This window comes from Myotis davidii, unplaced genomic scaffold, assembly GCF_000327345.1.
Source record: "Myotis davidii unplaced genomic scaffold, ASM32734v1 scaffold898, whole genome shotgun sequence".
In the NCBI taxonomy this organism is placed as follows: Eukaryota; Metazoa; Chordata; class Mammalia; order Chiroptera; family Vespertilionidae; genus Myotis; species Myotis davidii.
The window spans coordinates 120,022-130,720 of NW_006289504.1; the positions used below are offsets into that span (position 1 = coordinate 120,022).

Here is a 10,699-nt window from a genome sequence, read left to right on the forward strand (position 1 = left end):
CCTCCTAGTCCAGGTCCATAGGTCGACGCTCAACCACTGAGCCACACTAGCCAGGCTCCCCAAGTTTTTATTTGCATTTCAGTTTTGTTTATGGCATTTTTTTTTTGCAAGGTAGGAATGCAGAGTTAGTCAGATTTATACGTCCTTCCCTTCACGGTTCCTTCCTTTTGCCATTATGCATATTGGAAGCTAAATATGATCTTGCTGAGCGCTTATCCAAGACCAGATGAGATTTCACCACCATGTGGGATGACTTATCACAGAAAGCGTCTCCGAATATTCATAACACGCTAAATAGTCATGGAGACCACAGGCACCCAGAGCCGGTCCCTGTTGTTTTAATGAGTGTGGATCTTCCCCCTTCGCAGCGCCGGGATGCTGCAGTTGTCTCAGCCTGTAACGGTTTTTCTCTTCCCTCGTTATAAATCGTTCCTCCTCTTTTATTTTTTTTTAAATTTTTTATTACAAAGGGTATTACATATGTGTCCATCCCCCCCTCCCCCGCCCTAGACAGTCCCCTAGCCTCCCCTATCCCCCCGTGTCTTATGTCCATTGGTTATGCTTATATGCATGCATACAAGTCCTTTGGTTGATCTCTTACCCCCCTACCTCCCACCCCCGAACCCTCCCCCGGCCTTCCCGCTGCAGTTTGACAATCTGTTTGAGGCAGCTCTGCCTCTGCATCTATTATTGTTCAAAAGTTTATAATGGTCTCAATTATCCACGAATAAGTGAGATCATGTGGTATTTTTCCTTCATTGACTGGCTTATTTCACTTAGCATAATGCTCTCCAGTTCCATCCATGCCGTTGCAAATGGTAAGAGTTCCTTCCTTTTTAGAGCAGCGTAGTATTCCATCGTGTGTTCTTCCTCTTTTAATTTGTGGCTTCTGCCAGTGCCATTTAAGGAGACTGGGTATCCGGGTGTGTTAGGGTTATCTGGAGAGTGTGAGTAAAATGGCCCCAGGCGCTCGCTGATCCGTGAAGCGCCCAGATTCTGAGCTCACTGTGGCCCCTCCTGGGCCTTGTCCTTGGTTCTCGATGGTCTCTGCCTTGTTCGTGGCTGCTGCGTCCCACCCTCAGAAACAGTATCTCGTATGCCTGCTCGTTGCCCCTGTGAGGACCCGCAGTAACGTGTGAGGTAATTCACTTTGGCCAGGAGTCTGGGTGTGAAACCCCATCTTCTGCTCAGGCATCCAGTGTCAACGGGACGGACGATGAAAAGGCGTCTCACGCGAGCCCCAGGGACACCCACCTCAAGTCGGAGAACAACAAGCTGAAGATCGCGCTGACGCAGAGGTAAGGGGCTGACGTCCAGACGCTGGTTGTCTGGTGGCCAGTCTCACCTCCCGGCCGAGGGAAGCCCGGCCAGCTGGCCTCGTGGCTGCCCTCTGCCTCGCTGACCACATCACACACGCGGACCACGTCTGTTGGCACCCGCCTCTCCACTCAGCCGGCCCGGCCTGTTCTCGGAGCTTAATGCCTGTGACCTGACCTAGGAGTCCAGGCAACCGTGACCCTGAGACCCAGCCCCCGGTTTTGGATTGTGGGCTTTGTCAGGGTTTCAAAGGACAGAACTGTGACCAGTCTTTTTTCTTTCTCATCAGACAGCTATCAGACTATTCTTTTTTTTTTTAAAAAATACATTTTATTGATTTTTTACAGAGAGGAAGGGAGAGAGACAGAGAGTCAGAAACATCGATGAGAGAGAAACATCGATCAGCCGCCCCCTGCACACTCCCCACCGGGGATGTGGCCGCAACCAAGGTACATGCCCTTGACCGGAACCGAACCTGGGACCCCTTAGTCCGCAGGCCGACGCTCTATCCACTGAACCAACCCGGCTTCGGCTATCAGACTATTCTTGATGGTGTGATTTTTATTTAAAATATATTTTTTATTGATTTCAGAGAGGAAGGGAGAGGGGGAGAGAGATATACATCAACAATGAGAGAGAATCATGCATCTGCTGCCTCCTGCACGCCCCCTGCTGGGGATCGAGCCTGCAACCCGGGCATGCGCCCTGACTGGGAATTGAACTGGGACCTCCTGGTTCCTAAGTCGATGCTCAACCACTGAGCCACGCCGGCCGGGCTTATTCTTGATTGTTTAAGTTGCAGTGCGCTGCCTGAATGAACACATTTTAGCCCTAAAAAATCAATGTTTTGAAATCCCAATTTAGTGGAGAAGTGAATTATAGGAATGAGGGGAAGCCATTTCCCCAAATCAGCTTAAGTTCTCCATCATCAGTCCTGGAACTAATCAGATAATAATGCTTTCTTTTTTCCGTCGGTATTGTTTGAACTGAAAGTGTGTATTTTCCTCTCACCGTCCCGGGCCCTGAGGCTGTGGGATGAAAGATAATGCAGATTATCCAGATACAGCTGCCTCTACTGTTTAAAAAGCCGTTAGACGCAGAACTCCCCTCTGCCAGGCTGTGCTAAGCAGCAGCCAGGACTCTGACAGCTGGTGGTGCAAGCTCCGCCCACCACCCGAGATGTTCAGAACGCAGATTCCTGGGCCCTGAGCAGGGAAACAAAGGGGCCAGAAAACCGAACAGCCTCTGAGAGGAGCCTGACTCCAGTTCGTTTTCTAAAACTTCTTCACTGGAAGCACAGGGTCAAAGATAAACTTGGGCCCTGGTCAGTGTGGCTCAGTGGACAGAGCGTCAGCCTGCAGACCAAAGGGTCCCGGGTTCCATTCCGGTCAAGGGCAGGTACCTCGGTTGCAGGCTCCTGCAATGAGCCTCAAGGTCAGAAGTTCTGGGTCCTGGGTCCTGATTGGGGCTCCTGCAGGAGGCAACCAATGGGTGTGTCTCTCTCACATCAATGTCTTTCTCTGTCTTTCCCTCTGTCTTCCACTCTCCCTAAAAAATCAATGGAGAAATATCCTCGGGTGAGGATTAACAACCACCACAAAAAGATAAACCCGGGTGCATGGGGTACTGTAGAGGTGTCCCTCAGACCCGGGGCTAGAACCCCCGTTCTGCCCTCAGGGAGTCCCCAATCATGGCCTCCTCTGCTCTCGGCTCTCAAGTCTGGATTCCTTCCGAGGCAGGGCTGGGGGACCTTTTCCTGCCAAGGACCATTGGGATATTTATAACCTCATTCGCTTCATATAATTCGCTTCATGTAAGTTTATGTTGCTGCGAAAGCTTCTGGATTTACTGACTTTCGAGTCCCGCCTGCAGGGCCAAGCCTCATGCTTTCCTGGGCCTGCTGTGCCGCCAGGCCTGCTTCCACGGCTCCGAGGAGGCACCAGTGACAGTGGGACCATGATCACCTGTTTGCTTGTTAAATCTGGGGGGTGGGGGTGGGGGTTGTGTTGGTTGTTTGTTTTTTTTAAATACATTTTATTGATTTTTTACAGAGAGGAAGGGAGAGAGATAGAGAGTTAGAAACATCGATGAGAGAGACACATCGATCAGCTGCCTCCCGCACACCTCCTACTGGGGATGCGCCCGCAACCCAGGTACATGCCCTTGACCGGAATCGAACCTGGGACCTTTCAGTCCACAAGCCGACGCTCTATCCACTGAGCCAAACCGGTTTCGGCGGTTGTTGTTTTTTTTGTTTTTTTGTTTTTGGCTCCAAGATGAATGCAGGAACTTGTCGAAAGAGTGCAGGAGCTTCATGAGATTCTCAGAGTCCCCGGGGTCAGGTCCGCCCAGCACTTCAGAACTTCTGACCTTGAGGCTCATTTCAGGGAGAAAGCAGTTCTCCTTGTGCTGTGTCAGGGGTCAGCTGGGGGAGGAGGGACAGGCTCTGACTCCGTGAGCTTGGTCTCTTCCTGCTCTAAGAATCCTGTTCATTTCTAAAGTGATTCGTTTTTTTAAACCCTCACCTGAGGATATTTTTCCATTGATTTTGTTTTTGTTTTTGTTTATTTTGTTTTTAAATATATTTAATTGATTTTTTTACAGAGAGGAAGGAAGAGGGATAGAGAATCAGAAACACCGATGAGAGAGAAACACCAATCAGCTGCCTCCTGCACACCCCCCACCGAGGATGTGCCCGCAACCCAGGCACATGCCCCCGACCGGAATCGAGCCCGGGACCCTTCAGTCCGCAGGCCGACGCTCTATCCACTGAGCCAAACCAGCTACGGCTGTTTTTGTTCTTAAAAAATTATTATTATTATTATTTTTACTTTCATCCATTGATTTTTGAGAGAATGGAAGAGAGAGGGAAAGACAGAGAGAAACATCGATGTGAGAGAAACACATCGATTGGTTGCCTCCTGCATGAGTCCCGACCAGGGCCCGGGCTGGGGAGAAGCCTGCATCTGAGGTACGTGCCCTCGACCGGAATCGAACCCAGGACCCTTTGGTCCGCAGGCCGACGCTCTATCCACTGAGCCACGCCAGCCAGGGCTCTAAAGGGATTCTTTTTAAAAAAAAAACAGCCCAGCCAGGTGACGGGTCCACACAAGACAGGCCAGTCCCTCCGGCACCTGTTCCTCCAGCCAGCCCACAGGTCGGGGCAGGGGGACGGTCAGCGCCCGCCCTCCCGGTCACCTCCCGGCCTCTGCCTTGCAGCGCCGCCAACGTGAAGAAATGGGAGATCGAGCTGCAGACCCTGCGGGAGAGCAACGCCCGGCTGACCACGGCGCTGCAGGAGTCCGCCACCAGCGTGGAGCAGTGGAAGAGGCAGTTCTCCATCTGCCGCGACGAGAATGACCGGCTGAGGCACAAGGTGGGCTCTGGGGGTCCGGGGGGCACTGCCAGCGGGAGGGGCGGCGGGAGCAGGAAGACTTGCTGCCTCCTCCCTCTATTTCAATAACTGATTGATTATTTTTTCATAAAGATATTTTTATTGATTTCAGAGAGGAAGGGAGAGGGAGAGAGAGAGATAGAAACATCAGTGATGAGAGAGAATCATGGATCAGTGGCCTCCTGCACGCCCCCCACTGGGGACCGAGCCCACAACCCGGGCATGTGCCCTGACCGGGAATCGAACCATGACTTCCCGGTTCATAGGTCGACGCTCAACCACTGAGCCGCGCCGGCCGTGTTTGAATGGTCAGCACGTTGACCCATCGGGCTGTGGGCACGAGAGAGGGACACGGCACATCGACCTTGGTATTCACTTTCCCTGGCCCACCTGACCTGAGCGGGGCCGCCGGAGGCCGTGCTCTGTCTCACCATCTTCGTGGCACAGATGGCACATGAAGCTGCCTCGTGTGGCGTTTTCCTTTCAGGCCCACAGTGCTGACGGCGAGGGGCTCCGGGCCAGGTGCTGACTCCGCAGGCTCCCTTCCCGGGCTGGCTGATCGATTGCCCTCTCTTTCTTTTTCCAAGCCAAGAGCCCAGCTTCTCTCTGCACCTGAGTTTCAGAGCCCAAGGGCGGGGGAGTCGGGGAGGGGGGGAGGAAGTGCCCACTGAGAGGCGCTTTTGTGTTACACATGGGTTCCACTCTTGCCGTCCGCTCTGCACACACACACTCTGGCCTTGGCTGTTCTTCTGAGGGACCTGGCTGGGGAGGGAGAGAAAGGTGCACCCCCTCCCCGCTCCCCTCCAGGAAGAGGCCTGCAGGCCAGGCACCCATGTGCACCACTAGGGAAAGGTCCTGATTTAAAACGTTTGAAATGTCATCGTGTCCCCCTTGGTGGCCACTGCCCCGCAGGGCTCTGGCGTCTACCCCGCTGGCTTAAACCCATGAAACGGAATAATTCAGGACGTGATTAAAACGATGTAGAATCATTTGAAATTGAATAAATTTCTATGCTGATAATAATAATAATAATAATAATAAAGATATAAATCATTCTGGGGAGAAGCAGGTAGATCCATGGGACATGTGGCCCCTGCTCATGACAGATCCTTAAAGCGAACCTGCAGCTCCTGCCCTGTGGCTGTGAGGGCAGCCCGGAGCCCGCGCATCCTGAGGCCGGGCTGGGTGGCTCTGGTGGCTCTGCTGGTGGTGAGTGAGGCACCTCCTGCCAAAGGGGACCGGCAGCCCCTCTGGGAGCCGCCTGGAGTTTGATTGTAGCCTCCGAGAAACACAAGTGGGCTAGTTTTAGGTTTATTTTATTTTATTTTTTTATATATTTTATTGATTTTTTACAGAGAGGAAGGGAGAGAGATAGAGAGTTAGAAACATCGATGAGAGAGAAACATCGATCAGCTGCCTCCTGCACACCTCCTACTGGGGATGTGCCCCCAACCCAGGTACATGCCCTTGACCGGAATCGAACCTGGGACCCTTCAGTCCGCAGGTTGACGCTCTATCCACTGAGCCAAACCGGTTTCAGCAGGTTTATTTTAAAAGAAATAAGTTTAGCTCAGTGGATAGAGTGTTGGCCTGCGGACCGAAGGGTCCTGGGTTCAATTCCCGTCAAGGGCACGTACGTAGGTTGCAGGCTCCTCCCCGGCCTGGGTCCTGGTCGGGACACGTGCAGAAAGCAACCAATCGATGTTGCTCTCTCTCTTTCCCGCTCTCTGAAAAAAAAATCAATGGAAATACATCCTTGGTGAGAATTAGTAGAAAAGAAAAAAGAAAGGATGCATAAGCAGAGCTGTGTCGATCTTTCGTTTAATGACAAAAAAGTAAGCTAGCGTCCCCGCCTCCTGTGTGATGTTTCCCCAAGATTGACGAGCTGGAAGAACAGTGCAGCGAGATCAACAGGGAGAAGGAGAAGAACAGCCAGCTGAAGCGGAGGATCGAGGAGCTGGAGTCCGAACTCCGCGAGAAGGAGACGGTGAGTCACGGCTCTGACGGCCCCTCCGTGTCCTCTGGGCCTGCGGGCGAGCTCTCCCCCCAAGGGCGCAGCAGGCGACTGGGCATGTGACGGCCCTGGCAGCTGCCCGGACGTGGGCACAGAGACAGAGCCAGGAGTCACGTCAGGGCGCAGATGCTACAGCCTCTTTGCTGTGCGTGCTGTGTGGGCAGCCGCCCCGATCCAAGAGGGAGTTGAACTTTGTAACAGACACTTGGGAACTTTTTTAGACGCTGTATCATCAGAAGTTGAACTCGGCTGTCAACTTAGTGCAGTGAGAGCCATTCGTTTTCTGGGGGGCAGGACAGCCAAGTACACAGAGGCTGGAGGCCACGGGCAGGCTGCCAAACCGTTCTCTGCCTCAGTTTCCCCACCCACAAAGCGGGAAGCATGAGAAGGCCTTCCGCCATGGTGGTGTACAGATTTTGTGCGATCGTGCATGTACTGCACCCGGCCCCTAGAATATCTGAAGGGTTCAGCGTTGGCGTCATCACCTTCATTATCTGTGCAAACAGCACGGGTTCCAAAAGCTGCTTCCATTCCTAGATGCCCAAGGTGCGGGGAGGGGGTTTAAGAATACCTTTTATCTGACCTGATCTCACGTGCTTTTTCAAATTTCTTTCTCCCGTAGGAGTTGAAAGATCTCCGAAAACAGAGTGAAACGTGACTGTTTCCGGGCCACAGAAGCCCCTGCAGAACCACAGAGGGGTGAGGAGTGGGGGGCAGAAGGAAGGGCTGAGAGCGTGAGACCTGGGTGCTGTCCCACCTCTCCACTCCCCAGCCGCGACCTTGCAGACACCCCTCACTGGCCTCAGACTTTTTTTTTAAATTTAATTGATTTCAGAGAGGAAGAGAGAAAAAGGGAGAGAGATAGAATCATACCTCAGCTCATGTCAGAGTGCGAATATGTCTCTGAGAAGTTAGAGGTAAGGGCGGGAGGCTCCGATGAGAAGGCGCTGGTCATGTGACTCCTCCCCAAGGTCCCTTCCCACCCCCCACCCCCCATGACCACCAGGCTCATAGGTCGGCGCTCAACCACTGAGCCACGCCAGCCAGGCCGGCCTCAGATTTCTGATCACAGAAGGAGGGTTTAAACCTCCTCTACCTCCAGGCTCTCAATTCAGGAGCCCCAGCATTAGCAACTGCTTAGGTTAGGTTATCAGCATGGAGCTCAGTGGCCTCTGCTGACCGGCTGGGCCTGGGGCTGAGAATGCCTCCTGCTGGGGTTTCAGATTTTCTCTGCTGGGCACTGGTGAAAGGGCTGGTTAGCACTGGGCTCCCCGGGCAGGCGTCTGAGTTCTGCGTTTTGCGTAAGACCGTCATTTTCCAGGCCCCGTGTTAGTCACATACTGTCGGCACCTCTGCCGGGGGACAGGCAGGAAGGAAGGACACACTGAGCTGCCCTGGTCTGTGTGCTGTCTGCTGGGATTTCAGACTTTCTCTGCTGGGCACTGGTGAAAGGGCCGGTTAGCATCGGGCTCCCCGGGCAGGCGTCCGAGTTCTGCGTTCTGCGTAAGACGGTCATTTTCCAGGCCCCGTGTTAGTCACACACTGTCTGTCGGCACCTCTGCCCGGGGACAGGCAGGAAGAAAGGACACACTGAGCTGCCCTGGTCTGTGTGCTGAGGCCCTAACAGGTCCGGGCTGCGGCCGTCGCAGGTCTCAGCGCCCCACCCCCCCCTCGCTGTTCTCCAGACCCTTCCCCTTTGGCTTTGCTGCAGGCCGCGGAGAAAGACAATCAAAACTTGGAGGACAAAGTGCGTTCGCTGAAGATGGACATTGAGGAGAGCAAATACCGGCAGCGCCACCTGAAGGTGGAGTTGAAGAACTTCTTGGAGGTGCTGGACGGCAAGATCGACGACCTGCACGACTTCCGCCGCGGCCTCTCCAAGCTGGGCACCGACAACTAGGGCGCGGCCGGCCCGCGGGAGCCACAGGTGTGTGGAGGCGGCCGGACATAGGACGTCCGTCCTGCTGCGGGGGTGGCTCTGTCCATGCAGGTTCCAGACCTCCGTGCCGCCCCGCCTCCGGGATCGCAGTCTCCTCTCGCGTCTCTGGCCTTTCGAGGTTGCGGGCCACTGGAAGATTCTGACTCAGGAATCTAGACTAGGTCTACCTTACGTTTACGCAGTCAGGGCAGGGATGTTTATATCTTTCTTAAGGGTTGTTGCAGCCACAGGAGCTGAAATGAGTTTTCTAATCCAAACATGAATATCCATCACACCCCCTTTTTTTTTTTGAACGGCATTCGGAGTATCTGAATGTCCCCCAGGCGCCCCAGTGTGGCCGTGGAGGTAACAGCTTCCTCCCTATAGCTGTCCAGATGCGGTAGAGCAGCTGCTTGTCCGAAGAAAGGAGACAGGCTTCCGGGAGGTGCCTTTCTGGCCCCGGGGACCCCCTGACCCCCCGACCCCTCATCCCGCCCCAGTTGTGAGGCTGCGACCACGCTCGCTTGTCCGATGAGACAGGCTTCCGGGAGGTGCCTTTCTGGCCCCGGGGACCCCCTGACCCCCCGACCCCTCATCCCGCCCCAGTTGTGAGGCTGCGACCACGCTCCTTTCCTTGGTTTTCGTTTCTGAGCAGATCGCTGTGCCCTGGGGACAGCACGCAGTGAGGGCGCCTCGCACAGTGCCTGGCACACAGTAGGTGCTTAATAAATACTTGTTCAATGAAACACATGCCCAGGATTTAGTGTTTCAATCCAGCCCCAGCAGAGTCCCTGCCCACAGACCAGCATCCTGGCGCCCTGGGTCGGCGTCAGGCGTGAATGCACTTGTGTGGTCAAGCCCGTGGCTTGGCTCCGTGGCCCTGAGGCTGGGAGGGTGGCCGTGGAGGCAGCAGGAGCTGGCAGGTGTCCTCCCCCCACACCCCAGGCGCCCATCCACGGCCCTCTGCCCTGGTCTCTGACCCTGGGACTACCCTCACTCTCTACTCATGGGTCCTGTAGCTGGGATTCCAGGACCACGGGTTGCCCCTGGGGTCGGGCTGCCCACTGGGATCCTATGTTGGGTTTGGGCAGTTGAGGAAGAAGTCACACCAGCCCAGGGGGGCAGAGTCAGCTCAGGGGAGGCTGGCCTTGGCCCAGGTCTGCCTCCACCCCCTCAGGTCCTGCTGAGGGAGGGGCTGGCGCTACCCACCTCCTCTCAGTGGGCACTGCATGCCCTTGTCGTCCTTCATTGGGAGGGACTGGCACAGTGGTTGAACCCCTGGCCGTGGGCCCTTCTAAGGGAGCCTTGGTGCGCCTGAGCCTGCTCTGTGAACCACTAAGAGAACTTCCCTTTCTAGAAAGAGGGTCCCACGTGGGTAGAATTTCTCCCTGCTGAGTCTGGGTAGATGATAACACAGCCTGAGGGCGCGCAGGTGACCTGAGTCCTCTGCACAGGGGAGGAGGGAGGAGGGAGGAGGGAGAAGGAGGAGAGAGGTCTGGTGACCTGGAGCACAGCTTCAGCAGAGTCCCCGCAGGCTGGCACAGGATGTGTAGGGCGCACGGGAGATGCAGGGCGCGGCTGGCCTGCCCTACCCCGGAGCCCCAGGCGGCTCAGGACAGCTTGGGCAGCTCCTCATTGGCTGAGCTGTGGGCCTGGGCTGGGCCTGTGGCCGGCAGTGGGTAAAGGGATTCTCCTGAGGCAGGTCAGCCCACCTGGCAGCAGACTGGGCACATGGCTGCCCAGGAGCAGTGGGCTCCAGGGTTTAAAAACCTCAGTGTGGGTCTTCCTTTTGTTGTTAATCCTCACCCAAGGATATTTTCCCATTGATTTTAGAGAGAATGGAAGAGAGAGGAAGAGACAGAGAAACATCGATGTGAGAGAGACACATCCATTGGTTGCCTCCTGCACACGCCCTGACCTGGGGGGGCCCGTCCTGGGGAGGAGCCTGTCACTGAGGCACATGCCCTTGACCGGAATTGAACCCGGGACCCTTTGGTCCGCAGGCTGACGCTCTATCCACTGACCCACACCGGCTAAGGCTCCACGTGGGTCGACT

General features: G+C 55.0%; 1 protein-coding gene across 1 annotated transcript in view; it reads left to right on the forward strand.

Annotated features, from left to right (window-relative positions):
• HOMER2 (homer scaffolding protein 2) overlaps positions 1 to 9,150 on the forward strand; it is an 85,572-nt gene extending 76,422 nt beyond the window's left edge. Inside the window, exons 5-10 of the mRNA XM_006761979.2 lie at positions 1,159 to 1,298; positions 4,537 to 4,693; positions 6,588 to 6,698; positions 7,348 to 7,378; positions 7,593 to 7,642; positions 8,437 to 9,150. Of these exons, the coding sequence (XP_006762042.1) occupies positions 1,159 to 1,298; positions 4,537 to 4,693; positions 6,588 to 6,698; positions 7,348 to 7,378; positions 7,593 to 7,642; positions 8,437 to 8,625 (678 nt within the window). The 3' untranslated portion in view covers positions 8,626 to 9,150. The remainder of the gene's footprint in view (positions 1 to 1,158; positions 1,299 to 4,536; positions 4,694 to 6,587; positions 6,699 to 7,347; positions 7,379 to 7,592; positions 7,643 to 8,436) is intronic.
• The last annotated feature ends 1,549 nt before the right edge of the window (positions 9,151 to 10,699 follow it).